Below are 14,585 nucleotides of genomic sequence, written 5' to 3'. Positions count from 1 at the left end.
GCGGTAGCCGCGTCGCTGGCGGCTACGCACCCTTTGTGCTCCTCTCCCGACCGTTCCTCTCCCACCGCGTCGTCTGCATGTCCGCAGGAAAACGGTCCGTCAAAGGCCCACCGGAAAGTAGAGAGTTAGGCTCTGATACCAATTAATAAGATTTAAGACCCTAACTCCACCACAAAAGCTAGCTTATTGGGGAAGGCTGCCCATGGTATTATATTGACTCAATTGTTCCCACATATTTCCGATCTGGGACTCTAACAACCTTACATCATCCCTGATAAAATTACCACATACCCAAGAAAAATAGACAACTTAAGTTCAAGGAGAACTGGATACTGTTTTATTCCCTTGCCTTTGAAGATCCATGTTATTACGCCTTCCAGCTGGTAAATGGTAAATGTTGACTAAGCTGTCCAAGACAGAATTCAACAGGATGCTTGTCGTCAAATAACCTCTCCACAGCTGCCTTGAAAAATTCCAGCTCGTTGCCAAGGTTATGCAGCTAAAGATCCAGACAATAGTTCCTCCAAAATCACATTCTCTTGGTTCTGCAACTTAAAACAGTCTCACACCTCACCGACACAGAATGATAACGATCAAGTGTAAGTACTCAACACTGTTGGAAGTCGTTGACATCATTGTTGTAATTATGCAAAACAGAAGTTCTCTAACCCAATACCCAATACCCCAAAATGATACAACACAATCAATGAGAGGGACCGATACCTTGGGAGAATAATCTTCAGAAGTCGTATTGTCTGTTGACTCTGGATAACAGTCACCTTGCAGTTGAGAACAGATCTCTTCATTCCCAGAAGCCAGTCTCAAAGAAAGGTCCAATGGTTCACTTACACCGGGATCATCTGCCCTATGGAAGGAGAGATCAACATCAACAGAATCATTGGATAAGCTTTTGCACACAAGACTCATGACAGATTTCAGCAGATGGTTTAAGATCTTTTAGGACAGCTACAACTTCCTGTTTATGCATATCAAATGTCTCATTGCCGTTCTTCACCTCCCTGTCATCCGAAGTACATCGAAAATTATTTTCATCTGTCTTCGGACCACCAGCCACGTTTACATCAGAAGGTTTTGCTTCATCATTCTTCTTGGTAAGCCTCCCAAAAAATCTAAAAGAAAACCACTTATAAGATATACGTATAACAGACCTGCAGATGAGCACAAAACCAGAAAATAATGCTTCAGTGAGAATGAATGTAAATGTCATACATAAAAAAATCTCAGCACTCGAGCAGTTAAGACACCAACTTTTTCATGATTGATTCTTATGATTCCCAATGCATCTTCTTCACAATTCTTTGCCAGCTTTTTGCTTATAAAACTCTTACTTATTTCATAACTCCTACCGACAGGTTGGCTTGATGTTTTGCTGTCTGCATCTTCTGGACATCTTCGTACATCTTCAGAACAGTAAATGTATACCCCTTTGAGAAAATCTACATAAGTGAAAGATGAAAAGCTGACATGTACAGACTAAGCATATAGTACGGATGCCATACACTATGTGATATGTTGGCACACGTTTTCTACCTAACATTTTTTATGGTCATCGTCTACTTTGTGGCTGGATCTAGGAGGCCTGTCCCGCTTCCTTTTCACCTTGTTCACAATACTATTAATAGCCATCACACGCCAAGTAAGCCAAGAAAAAACGGGGTGAGTGACTATACCATTGTTTTTCCAAGGATTCTTTCAGGCGATTAAGACTAGTTTCTGCCTCATAATGATCAGGATGCAGGAGATTTCCTAGGAGCTTCAGTTTGGTGCACTAAGAGAATGGTGGCTTGCATGATTTGTGGATTCTGCTTTCCATGGCTTTCTGCTACCGCCTGTGTTTACTTCTCCCTCTGAAGTCTGAAAGAGAATCAATATCTGTCATATCTGAAAATAAGACGTGAGCCAAAAACATATACAAGCTCATACAGCAACTATGGGATTAGATTCATCAAGCTCTCTCCAGTTTTGAAGTCTCAAGATGTTAGATGATGGGCAAGAGCTGAACAGAAACCAGGAAAATAGCATTCAAGTTGAGCATATGGGCTCGATATAATAAACCTTCATACAATTGTCAGTCTGCTCTGCTCTTGTTTTAGTACAAGGACACCACAACCAAGACAGAATATAAACCCTTGGTTCATCACACAATCAAGTAATAACAACCCTCGGTTCAATCACTTCATGTATTTATGCAGGAATTTTCGGTGGAAGTCGTTCCTGATCGTATCATTGATGAAGCGCTTAGGTGTTTTTGTTTCCCCACGAGCCTGATTCTTGAAAACCACGTCATCATCCCACCTGACCAGAGGAAAAGGAATCTTAAACTATGCCTCCTACACTAAATACAATCACAAGATCATAAAATTGACTAACCTCCTTTTGACACTGAATGAGGTTGGAGTGTTAAGTAGTGGATTCCCTCGAAGAAGCGCCTCTTCCTTAACTTTTAGTTCTTCCTCCTGTTCCTGCTTTTCCTGGATAACTCACGTCATACAATTTGTTCAACAAGACGAAGTAACCCTTTACCACAATAGATTTCCCAATTAAATGGGGATGTGGGAGAGTTATAAACAAATTATTTCCAAGCTATCCAGAAAACAGTATCTGCGCAGATATCCTCGCGGACAAGACTAATCTTACCTTCCTGAGCTTCTCCTCTGCTCTTTCTTTCTTTATCTGCTCAAGTTCAGCCAAAAGAGCTTCAGTGTCATCCTCATCGTCATCGTCACTTTCTTCATCACTAACACAATAATCAAATCGAAATAAGATTTAAAAGGGACTAAAGAGTTTAGTTTGGAGAAAGAGTCACGAAAAACACATTTAAAGAGAAATGACAACCAAGACTTGTCATTTATCTACAACGAATCACATAGCCACTCAATAAAGATGACAAGTTAGTACTACAAAATGACTTGGTATGAAACAAAACCAAAAGAACAAATAGATAGAACAGACCATCTTTTTTTTATTGAAAAAGTCTAGAATGCAGATAATAGAAAACCATTCAGAAACATGTTAAAATAATTAGCATATCATAGCAAAATGCAGCACGTACAACTATAATTTTGATCCTCCCAATCAGATATAAAGTAATCCAAAAGGACCATCAGATTATGGAAGAAAACATAAAATAGCAAAGACAAGACACATCAGGAAATAGCGAACCTATCATCTGCACTTCTGGCCTCAATGTCAGAATCATCAGCATCTGCACTACGAGGAACAATCCGGTGTTCAGGATCCGTTTTAGAACCTAAAGACAATATATCCATGTCAGATAATGTTCTGAACAAAGTCTATTGTGATTCATAAATGACACTAATGGACCTTCTAGTAGAAGATGACTTCCCCTTCTGCGATCTCTATCATCTGAAATGACACAACAATACACATCAATCCAGCTGCAGCAGTAGAAATGGTAGAAACTAAATAAGATCATCACAGTGAGAAGAACGCTGGATATTTTCTCAAAAACCATCTTGTTTACCACTGTAAGACTTGTCTTTGGATGAGAAATGTCTCCTCTCACGCTCCTCAAGCTCATCGCGAAGATTCTTCTTCTGCAATTCTTCTTGAGTGTGCTGCCCTTCCCTCCTGAAAACAAAACGAACAAAAAAAGACGATGATATTCAGCCAATAACAGGATGCCGAAAGATCAAAACTGTAACAACTGCGGCACAGACTTACGACAATTATCCACAAAGCAACGACAAGGAGCAAACAAACATATAAACCACGAAACAACCTATCTCCGCAGCAATAAGTATCAATAGATAGCCAATTTCATCAAATTTAACAAGAACATAAGATACGCGCAAAATCTCTTCATGACCCGCGGCAGTAAACCCTATAAATCTAGCCAACCTCACCAATCATTTCTATCAAGAGGAACCCTAGCAAACACTAGATATTACATAATCGCAGAAAATCTAAATCCGTGACACAACACGGGAAAGAACCGGATCGAAATCCCACCTTGGCTTGAGCGTGGTATGAGCGGCGACATCTCTGGATGAGTACTTTTGAGATGGACCAAAGATCCGAGCACCACCTTGCTCGTTGCCACCCTTGGCGGGAGCCCAAGTAGGCCGAGCAGCAGTCGTCATCTGCGATCACAAAGCTTGATCTTCAGGAAAACCCTAATCCCGATCCGAAAGAAGCCCGGACCAAAGAAGAAACGCCGATGAGAGGAATAGAACGCGAGGCTGACAAGAAAACAAGTCTTCGCAAATGCGTATGTAGAGTAGACGCACATTTATATAATAAAATCTTATTTCATTTTGACAATTAATTGATTTATTATCATATGGAGAAAGCAACTTGTATTTACACACAAAAAAAGAACGCCGACAGACATATCAAGGGAAACAAATAAAAAGCACACACGAATGGTAAATAAGAGGGGTGTCCAAAAAGCCCAAAACTCGTTATCGGCCCGACCCCGTCCGTAAATTGTATGGGCCTGGGCTTAATAAAATGAGGCCCGTTTATTTTTCGGGCAAGCCCGATCTGGCCCGGAGATTTCGGGCTAAATACGGGCTCGAGCTCGGCTCGGAAATTATTTGCTAAATAATTATGTTTACTGTGATTATTTTCATGAGAATATTATAATTGTCGTTCCTAATCCGTTTTTTTTTCATTTGCAACAAAAAAAAACCATCATTCTTGTGGCCCAATTTTAATTAAAGCCCAATACAATGTACCTAACATTGGCCCAATGAAACAGAGAAGATCTGTCGTAAATCCTTAAAACCCTAGTCTCGTGTCTTCCTCGTCGACTTGTACAAGCTATTAGGGTTTTTCTGTCATTTGAGTTTCGCGTTCTCTGCTCGAATCAAGCGCAGAACGAACGGATTCGGACTGGACTCAAATTCCAAATCGGTCGGTGATAAAACTTAAGAAAACAATGGTTGGGGAAGAAGAACAGAAAGGAGACAACACCACGAAGAAATTCAACATATGGGATCTTCCCGACGTTCCCAGCAAACTTCCGCCGCATCTTGAGCTCCAGCGAACTCGAGTTGTCTGTAATAAAGATGCCCCTATTCACGTAAGAACTCCCGTCGGCTTGCTTAGTGCTCTTTTTTGCTTCTCAAATTCAGTTTAGTCCCAGTTTAGTGGTTTATCTTTCTCCAACTGAGCTCCCAGTTAATGGGTCGATCGCATTCGTGTCGCTCCGGACAAAATTTCGAAACTTTATTCTAGAGTTAATCCATTCGTTATGGTTAGGAGGTGGGTTTGGTCGTTCGGGATTGCCTAATTCAGTTCTGCAAGGTTGTGTTTATGTAGACTGAAGGTATAACTTACTCGGGTGCATATGCGTCAATGGGGGTGGACAACAGTATGAGATTAGAGAACTTCAGCGAGAATTTCAGAGTTGAAGTGATTCGGCTAACAGAGGATGATCTCGAGTTTGATATGATCGGTATCGATGCAGCAATGGCCAATTCATTCCGAAGAATCCTTATAGCTGAGGTATCAAATCTACTTTGCGTTTTTGAATGTCGCAATCAATGTCTGAATATTAGATCATTTTAGTATTTGTTCTTATTCATGTCTGCATTCTGCAGCTTCCCACAATGGCTATCGAAAAAGTGTTTATTGCAAACAACACGTCTCTTATCCAAGATGAAGTTCTTGCACATAGATTGGGTTTAATTCCCGTCGCTGCAGATGCAAGGATTTTCGAATATTTATCTGGTAAGAGATTTTCAATGGTATATGTACTATTTCCAGCAGTATAGGTCCTTTTTTTTTATGTGCGACCTTCTCATTTGGTTTTCTGTGTGATAGAAAATGATCAGCCAAATGAAAAGAATACCATTGTTTTCAAACTTCATGTCCGCTGTGAAAAAGGCGGACCACGTCTTACAGGTATAGTATCTGTTTCTTCACATTAAAATCCTTAGTTTTTTTTTTGTGGAAATTCTATCTTTCATTAGCTGACGCAGAAGCTTGACATTTTTCTTAGTCAAATCCAACGAACTGAAATGGTTACCAAATGGGAGTGAGTTTATTAAAGATTCCGGAGGTTCAACTTCGAAGACAGAAACTTACACTTCATTCAGTCGAAGCCAAGATTCCTTCCCAGAATTTGCTAATAATCCCATCGCCCCAAGGCATTCCGATATCATAATAGCGAAACTTGGCCCTGGTCAGGTAACAATATCACATGGGTTTTGTAGCTATCTGGACTGGATTCCGTACATAAAATTTCCTGAAGAGTTTACTGATCAGGAAAGTGGCAACAATGCTTGAGCAAAATCTGGTTAGGTTACTGTTCTAGTCCCTTTTCTTTGCAATTTCTTGCAGGAAATTGAACTAGAGGCTCATGCAGTTAAAGGCATCGGAAAAACACATGCGAAATGGTCCCCAGTAGCCACTGCTTGGTACCGGATGCTTCCTGAGGTGAAAGTTACTTTCTTTTTTTTCAAGCAGTTTTTGGGTTTGGCTTCTTGGTTTTGCCTTGTGATGTCTTTTTTTTTTTACCATTTTTACCGCACTGTTTATACTATAGGTAGTTTTACTAGAGGAAGTTGAGGATGAGCTCGCTGAACAACTAGTAAAGACATGCCCCCTTAATGTTTTCGACATTGAAGACATAGGCAAAGGTGAAGTATTTCTTCCTTGTTTCCCTCTTCAAAACTCCACTTTGTGATTTTTTTTCACTGACTGAAGAGAAAATAAATGCAGGTAGGAAAAGGGCCACGGTAGCTAGACCGCGTGCTTGCACGTTATGCAGGGAATGCATAAGAGAAGATGGCTGGGAAAATCGGGTGGCTCTACGTCGTGTTAGAAACCATTTCATATGTAAGTAAAAAACCCATTACTTCGCTTGGAAATTTACCGTAAAATCAAACGCCATGATCGAGATTCTAACCGAGTTTTCTGGCTTGACTGTGGTTTTCTAGTCACCATTGAATCCGATGGATCGATGCCTCCGGAAATTCTGTTCACCGAAGCCGTGAAGATCTTGGAAGAGAAATGTGAACGTGTAATCACTGAACTCTCTTGAAAAGATTTAATCTTTTATGGAAACCCTGTTCGATTTCGGCCGAGCTGTCTTGGGGAAGCATCAAAATTGATTCTTTGAGTCGTCTCTTATGGATCAAGAGGAGAATATAGTGTCGGAATCATGCGAGCATAAATGTAAGGGTTGGAGGGGAAATGTAATCTAGAGAAAAAGCTGCTAAAGATGTAAGAAATGCTCGTCTTTCTCTGAATTGCTATATGCCAGATGATTTTTTTTCCCCTGAATTTCGAAGTACATGCAAAGTTCCATATAATATGTATACATACATATATATATATATATATACACACACACATACACACGTTCTTACGTGTATATTCCTTGCTTGTGCACTTGAAGTTCTAAAACCAGAAGTTTAACCTTTGATCTCTGTTGAATCATTAACTTTGAACTTGAAGTAACAAAAACCAGGATTTTTCAACTAACGGGTCGCTTAAATTTAGTTGTCAAGCGTTTATATATATGCTTTAATTATATAGTTTTTATAACATCAATGTTGTTTGGTGATGCTGATAAATTACATTAACCATATTCAAACTATCTATTTTTTCTGTCATATATTAATGAAAATTTGTCATTTTCTTGGCCATCCTTTTTATTCCGAACAAAATTTTTATCGCACGCGGTTTTTATGATGCTCTCCTGTCCATGAAGAAATTTCAAAGTTCATTTAAAGCTCATCGGTCTAAACATGGAAAACGGGAATAAATTCCAAAGGAAATTTAAATCGTAAGATCTAAATCTAGTTTTAAATCAAAAGCACAAGATGTGACACGCTAACATGTGGGGTCTGATTTGTCTGAATATTTATGATAGAAAAAGGAGAAGTAACACATGACAAAGGGTATTCAAGGGCTATTCATGAAAGAATTATGCTTATTCTATTTCAAAATTAACAAGTTTTATAATCAATTTGGTAAGGGTATCTCATCAAATATTTATAGATCTATTATTTTTGGGAATTCATATTCTTTTATATGCATATATGTTGGTTGGAATCTCATTTCTTCTTCTTCTTTTTTGCAAGGTGTTGTATTGAATATTAAACAACCATACAATCCCGAATTTCGTCTTTCCTTTTCTGATTGGATTTCAATATCGTGCTTTGATTTCAAATTTACCATCTTCCAAAATCATGAATTAATATTATTCATCCAGATATTGAGGAACATAAGAGGCTTAATTTCCATCATAGTTTTGTTTAATTAGAGACTTAATACGAATTCGAGAGAGGGCGAGTGGAAGAAAAAGAGATTGATTCTGACTTTTCATGAACAGTATTATGTTTGAGTGGAGATTTCCTAAAAACAATGGAAATAAAATATCACGTTCTTTTTTCTGGGCACAAGTCAGAGAGAGAGAGTCTCAATTTTGTCTAATTTACTTTAATGTTTTTTTTTTTTTGAATAAAGGAAAAGCAAAGACGCATGGCAAAAATGGCTGGATCCAAAGCTAGCTCCTCTATTGCTATCTTGTCTTCTTTATTACAATAATATAAGGCTTTCGTGCCTCTGAAAGACGACTCGGTTTCTCTCTCTTTCTTCTTCTTCTCGCCCCTATAAAAAAAAAGACCATTTTTCCCCCTCACTGCTATATGTTCGGAGAAAGTCCAGAGATCAACCCTCCCCGGATTCCATGCAGTAGCTCTTATTACCCGGAATCTCAGATTTTTTTTTGAATCCATGAGCTCAAAAATCTGTAAGAGAGAGATGGGCATCGTTAATGAGGAAGCAGTCAAGCAATTCCGTACGTTAATGGAAGATGGTACGATTTTTTTCCTCCGGGAAAAAAGACATTTAGTTCATTTGCTTAGTTTATTCGAAGATCGTCACGAAAAGTTGCAATTTTTTTTAGCTAATCTCACCTACTTTTTGATGGTATTGGCAGTGGACGATTCACTGAAAGATTCGTTTCTGGTTAGTGAAGTTCCCCCATTCGGTTCTGTTTTCTCTTTCTCTGTTTGGATGCCGAGAAAATTTTTAGTGGATCGTTTGCTGTGCTGAGGAAATAGGGTTTGTAAAACTGGAGCTAAGCTCTTGCTGTAGATTAGATATCCGCCATAGAAATTCCATTCCCCTTGTTCCGATCTGTATCTGTTCTCGTCTCAATAAGTTGCAATTTTGCGGTACAGAGTAGTGTAATTGATTCCTGTTAATTCAATGTTCTTCTCGATCTATGGACTTCCGAGGATTAAGCATATGATCTTCTGGCAAATGCAAAGTCAAGTTAGAACCTTGTTTGCTTTTATGGACAATATATATGTGTGTAATGAAGTGAATGAATCTTGGAGCTTAGTAAAGGATTCAAAATCTCGCCTTTATCCATTACCATTTCCCATTGAATCTATACTTACGGTTGAATCTATACTTACATCGATCGTTACAAAAGGGAATTACTGAAGTTTGTTCGGTGTTGTGTTCTGTAGAACGTCCATCAAGGGTACCAGACCGAGACTTTCGTGCGTTTTCTTAAAGCGAGGGAATGGAACGTACAAAAGGCCCATAGAATGGTTTTGATTCACTTTCTTTTCTCCTGTATTATCTTTTGATGTTGTTGCTTCTTGCACCATTCTTTAGTCTGAACTAATGACACTCCCAAGTGTTTTCCAGTTGCTAGATAGCTTACAATGGAGGAAGCAAAATGAGATTGACAAGATGCTCACTGTGAGTTTCCACTCTCTTTATAGAAGTGCAAAGATAAATACTCTCGATTCTCCTCTCATGATTGTTTTAATCGATTTTTTTTTTCAGAAACCCATCATTCCTGTTGATCTGTACAGAGCAATCCGGGATACACAGCTTGTAGGATTATCCGGCTATTCAAAAGAGGTAGTCCTATTTCTGTGTTTGATCTTCTTTTCAGTCAAACCAGCTTGCCATGCTTCTGTTATTGTTTTTTCTTTTTTATTAGACCATCCTCAATCACTTACCTCATCCTTGACCCGAATGTGAAAACCTAAACACTGAATCTGTAAATGAAGTGTCTGACAACCTTGTTTGATCCAACCTTCATTTTCTCATCTCCATGTTATAGGGTCGCCCTGTCATTGCTGTTGGTGTGGGGCTTAGCACATACGACAAAGCCTCTGTAAGTGTATCTATGTCATTTCATTCTTCTGTCCAACTTTCTTGTAAGGGTATTGCCAAAGGACTTCACGTAAAGTTGCATGTTTGACTATAACTTTCTGATTCTTCATTTAGGTTCACTATTATGTGCAGTCCCACATCCAAATGAATGAGTACCGGGATCGTGTAATATTGGTAAGAAGAGACTTTTTTTTTTTTTGCTGCATGCCCCTCCTCCTATATTCATTCAAGTTCTCGATCTTAAGAGTATAACTTTCATTCTAGCCATCTGCCTCAAAGAAATTCGGGCGGCCTATCTGTACATGTTTGAAGATTTTGGATATGACTGGTTTGAAGCTTTCGGCCTTGAGTCACATCAAGGTGATGCACATCACTAAAACCATCCTCAATTTTATGACCTACATTGTTTTCCTCACCATTTCCTTGTCTGTTTCATGCAGTTAATGACTGCTATAACAACGATAGATGACTTGAACTTTCCAGAGAAGACGGAGACATATTATATTGTCAATGCTCCGTATATCTTTTCTGCTTGTTGGAAGACAATAAAGCCTCTGTTGCAAGAGAGAACGAAGAGGAAGATTCAGGTTCTTAAGGGCTGTGGGAGAGAAGAGTTATTAAAGGTAAGCCATTTGCTTTCCCAATTCTTTTCTTAAAAGTTGGCATTCAATTGCTCAAGGCTTTGTAAAATTTATGTTTGTTGCACAAGAATGCTTCTGCGCTTTTTTCCTGGTTTTTTCATGTCATCATGAGTCGTGAACCATGGAAACGTGAAAAACCATGATCTTCTGAGCTGTGGTATCTCTTCATCTCTTGCAAAAAAATTATCTTTTGACCCTTTTTTTTGCGGTGTTTTGCAGGTAATGGACTATGAATCTCTCCCACATTTCTGTAAAAGAGAAGGGTCGGGATCCGGTAGGCAAACCCCAAATGGAACAGTAGAGAATTGTTTCTCTTTGGACCATTCCTTCCATCAAGAGCTATACAATTTTGTCAAGGAACAGGCTATGCTTTCAGAGTCAAATGCACTGATCAAAGAAGGGTCACTTCATGTGAAGTTCCCAGAACCAGCTCCAGAAGATTCCAAGATCTTTGAGACCATAGAGTCTGAGTTCCAGAAGCTTGGTGGTAACCACAAGGCTGTCTGAATTCTCGGTCAAGGTTTCCTATTGATGATTAGATCCTGAGAGACATCATTGCTCTGCTGTTTCAGCAAAAACATGGCATTTCTCTGGCTGCAAGCTCTGTTTATTAGCAGTATCAAGATGCCAACCACCTTTGCTCATTCAGCTTCTCGGATATATGACATAACTATACCTGCCTGCATCACCTCGATGCAGGGTTTATAGAACATACCATTTCCTTGGGATGGATCTCATCAATGATTCTAATATATAGAGCTCATTTCCACTACATTCATTTGTTGAATTATACAGAGCTGCATAAACACAGATTTTCACGTTGCTAAAGACTAAGGAAGAAGGTTAAGAAATTATATACAAGAAAAGTTTCTAACTTGGAAGACAAGAAGCGAATCTGGCTTCACCTTGATTCTTTCTCCGATGAAAGATTCCACCAACACGTGGCAAACGGATTTTCTTAGAGACCTGTGTTTTCGACTTCTTTGGTTTCTCTTCAGAGTTCCTCTTCAGTACCTCTGAGACATGCCCACGAGGTGATGATTTGACAGGAAACTCGTTTTCCGCCAAGATCAAGGTTGCTACTTCAATTGCTTTCTTCTGTTCTATTTCCATGCATCTTTTAAGCTCTGCTTCCACTGCTCTTTTGGCTCCTTCAGCTGTTACAGCCTTCTTCAGCGCCTCCATTCTCGCAGCCTGTAAATCCTTGATCTCTCTCTGACTCATCTCTAATGTCTCGAGCGCTTCATCCCTGCAAACCGTTGAAGCAGCTGCCTGAGCTAAGGCCGCACCCACCTTGATCTCAGCTAAGTTGTTGAATTCCTCAGCTTTCTGGCATAAAGACTCAAACTTTTCCCGAGACATCGTTATTCTGGCAACGGGCGCTGAAAATGAGGTCTCTTCAACATCAGCCCTCTCAGACAAGGCAAATCTGTTGACGTGTTCAAGGGCACGTTCCTCGGCAGCTCTTGCTGCTCCAGCCACAAATAGAGTAGTTTCCAGCTCTTCTTCGAGCCCTCGTAGTTCAATCTTTATGTCTTCAGCTTCCTTCCTCAGCTCCTCCTCTGCTTCTGCTTCTCCTAAAGCGTCACTTGCCTTGAATCCTTCAACAAGGCACATTTCAAGAACAGTCTTGGTTTTTTGGAGTTGGGCCTGAAGGTCTCTGGCAATGGCTTCCGTTTCTCTTTCCTTCTCTATAAGCTGTGCATGTACGTCCTGCACGATTTTAAGCTCGAGTTCCAGGGTCTCTAACGTTTTGCATAAGCCGCGATCCTCTTCAGCTACCTTCTGAAGCGATTCTTTGGCAACATCCAGGTTTGAAGTCACAGCTCTCACAGAATCCAAATCAAGACCCTCCTCATTTCTCATGTTCTGACAGATTTTCCCAAGCTCTTGTTCTTTCTGATCGAATTTGCTAAAAATAGTAGTTTGATCCTCCGAGGCCAATTCCGGATCTTGTTTCCGAGCAGAATCTGCTCGTTTCTTCTGTTTTCCCAGATTCCCACCGACTTTTAGTTTGTCAGAGAGATCATCAACAGCTATTCTCGCCTTTTCGAGCTCCAACAGCGCCTCGGCCTTTGTTGTCTCGACGTTCTTGATCTTTTCTTTCAACTTGTTCAACTCTTTCTGTGCAAGATGAAGCTTTCTCTCCTTTGTCAATACTCTCTGTAACAAAAAAAGACATATTTAGTATACTGACACAGAATCTGCAGTAACAGCACAAAACCCACATGTAGTGTAATTTACCCACATATGCAGTGCAGTGAAGGAGATCTTCAGAGTTCCTTAATCTTAAAGTTTGGTGAAGATAACACAAAAGAAGTTTGACAAGGTGGCATGTTGAGGACACACTCTCTGATCAATATGATCCGCGTTTACTTAAACAGCTTAGGCTCTTTGAATCACAACAGACACAATTCCTCCTACCTTTCTTGTATCCTCTCTGAAATCTCATACCCCTTTTATCGGTTTTGCCACAAAGATTTACAGGCCATAATACGTTTGTTTCTTAAAAAAATGTGACACTCAGCTCTCAGGAAATGCATATTGAGAAACCGAAGCACCTCTTTGGAACCTGGTTTGGGCCTCTCGACGGCTGGAGACGATGTACGGCCAGAGCCAAAGAGCATAACCGCGTCTTTGACAGATGGAAATGGTGCACTTGTGTCTATCTCTCCCTTAGCGTTTGCAGCCATATTGCCAGCCTCTACGTTAAGCTGCAAATAAGCAAGCAAGAAACACTTCTCTACGCGTTAAGGTAAGAGTAAGGCATTCAATTCTCAAAGAAAAGAACCTTGAGCCGACAAAGGAATAAACCCTTTTTTTTCTTTGCTCCAGTGCTGATGGAGTTCTGGAGACAAAAGACCCTGAAGATTCAGGAGACAAAACCAATGAGCTTTTCTCAGGAAAATTGTCAAGGAAGGGAAAACATTCTTTATGAAAGCGTGAGTTTAGCTATACAAAGTAAGATCAGAGAATTTGACTACACGTTTTAACGAGAAACACACATCAAGCAGATGAACCGACTACAGTTCTGCTGAACATCATAACGTTTCAAAGACAAAACATGACAAGGAATGAGACAGAAGCCGAGGGATTTGCAATGGACATACTAGAAAACCCTTAAGAGACGAGTTTTCAGAGCCAAAATAAACAAAAGAAACTGGGAAAAAGACGAAGAACTCAACATTTTTCCTATAATCAAACGCGAAGTGCAGAAACCCCCAAATAGCTAAAATCATTCTTCATTCATTCAATCAATCAAAACGACAAAACCCAGAAAGCAAATGTCCAGTCCATCACGAATCTCTGAGGATGTCCGGGGAAAAGTTCTCTCTTTCCCCAATAACAAAAAAAAAAAAAAGAATTACCTACAAAACCAGAAACTCTACATATGACGAACTGTAGTTGCGTCCTGAGAAAGAGCCGAACACATTCGAACGTCACAATCTCTCTCTCTCTCTCTCTCTCTCTCTCTTCCCGGAGAATATCGAGTTTTCCGGCGCCGGAGATACAGCAGAAAGGGAAAACAACAGACAACAGACAAAGAAAAATGAAAATGGAGAGAGGAGTGCAAATGCAATTATTGAGAGGAAGAGGGGACTTTTTGTGTCGCTGATGTGCAAAAGGCATTCATTGCCGTGCTTGTACAGTAACACTATCGCACTCTAATTTCCGAAATCACGTTCCTCGAGAAGAGAACGGATAGTTTTCTTTATATACTATTGTTCAAAGATGCCTTAATCATTATACCTTAAAATACCTTATGTTATACAAATATATCTTTTCGGATTTGTATGGATGGACCGA

General features: G+C 39.8%; 4 protein-coding genes across 7 annotated transcripts; 2 read left to right on the top strand and 2 right to left on the bottom strand.

Annotated features, from left to right (window-relative positions):
- Positions 1–2,018: 2,018 nt before the first annotated feature.
- Positions 2,019–4,253, bottom strand: LOC104810295 (protein CWC15 homolog). Its single transcript, XM_010536512.2, has 7 exons — positions 3,994–4,253; positions 3,506–3,612; positions 3,346–3,387; positions 3,184–3,271; positions 2,659–2,758; positions 2,392–2,492; positions 2,019–2,316 (listed from the first exon to the last, which is right to left on the bottom strand). The coding sequence occupies exons 1-7, from the start codon at positions 4,122–4,124 to the stop codon at positions 2,193–2,195; spliced, it is 693 nt and encodes a 230-aa protein (XP_010534814.1). The 5' UTR covers positions 4,125–4,253; the 3' UTR covers positions 2,019–2,192.
- Positions 4,254–4,788: 535 nt separating this feature from the next.
- On the top strand, positions 4,789–7,285 carry LOC104810294 (DNA-directed RNA polymerases I and III subunit RPAC1). The gene is made up of 9 exons (XM_010536511.2): positions 4,789–5,068; positions 5,308–5,493; positions 5,589–5,718; positions 5,812–5,892; positions 5,990–6,177; positions 6,331–6,426; positions 6,536–6,629; positions 6,712–6,828; positions 6,930–7,285. Exons 1-9 carry the CDS (start codon positions 4,925–4,927, stop codon positions 7,031–7,033), a joined length of 1,140 nt encoding a protein of 379 aa, XP_010534813.1. The 5' UTR covers positions 4,789–4,924; the 3' UTR covers positions 7,034–7,285.
- Positions 7,286–8,488: 1,203 nt separating this feature from the next.
- On the top strand, positions 8,489–11,550 carry LOC104810292 (phosphatidylinositol/phosphatidylcholine transfer protein SFH1-like). Of its 2 annotated transcripts, none has more exons than XM_010536505.2 (10): positions 8,489–8,815; positions 8,939–8,967; positions 9,477–9,560; positions 9,661–9,714; positions 9,802–9,879; positions 10,085–10,138; positions 10,270–10,311; positions 10,402–10,497; positions 10,578–10,760; positions 10,998–11,550. In XM_010536505.2, exons 1-10 carry the CDS (start codon positions 8,734–8,736, stop codon positions 11,283–11,285), a joined length of 990 nt encoding a protein of 329 aa, XP_010534807.1. In that variant the 5' UTR covers positions 8,489–8,733; the 3' UTR covers positions 11,286–11,550. The 2 variants fall into 2 exon arrangements, with proteins under 2 accessions (XP_010534807.1, XP_010534806.1); XM_010536504.2 differs by having other exon boundaries at positions 8,490–8,815; positions 10,252–10,311.
- On the bottom strand, positions 11,531–14,467 carry LOC104810293 (WEB family protein At5g55860-like). Of its 3 annotated transcripts, none has more exons than XM_010536506.2 (4): positions 14,147–14,467; positions 13,593–13,642; positions 13,340–13,492; positions 11,531–12,941 (listed from the first exon to the last, which is right to left on the bottom strand). In XM_010536506.2, exons 1-4 carry the CDS (start codon positions 14,406–14,408, stop codon positions 11,649–11,651), a joined length of 1,758 nt encoding a protein of 585 aa, XP_010534808.1. In that variant the 5' UTR covers positions 14,409–14,467; the 3' UTR covers positions 11,531–11,648. The 3 variants fall into 3 exon arrangements, with proteins under 3 accessions (XP_010534808.1, XP_010534809.1, XP_010534812.1); XM_010536507.2 differs by having other exon boundaries at positions 13,570–13,642; positions 14,147–14,195; XM_010536510.2 differs by lacking the exons at positions 13,340–13,492; positions 13,593–13,642; positions 14,147–14,467 and adding an exon at positions 13,023–13,333.
- Between the last annotated feature and the right edge of the window lie 118 nt (positions 14,468–14,585).

The sequence above is a fragment of the Tarenaya hassleriana genome, unplaced genomic scaffold, assembly GCF_000463585.1.
Source record: "Tarenaya hassleriana unplaced genomic scaffold, ASM46358v1 Cleome18, whole genome shotgun sequence".
Classification (NCBI taxonomy): Eukaryota; Viridiplantae; Streptophyta; class Magnoliopsida; order Brassicales; family Cleomaceae; genus Tarenaya; species Tarenaya hassleriana.
This window is presented reverse-complemented; position numbering and strand designations above follow the sequence as displayed.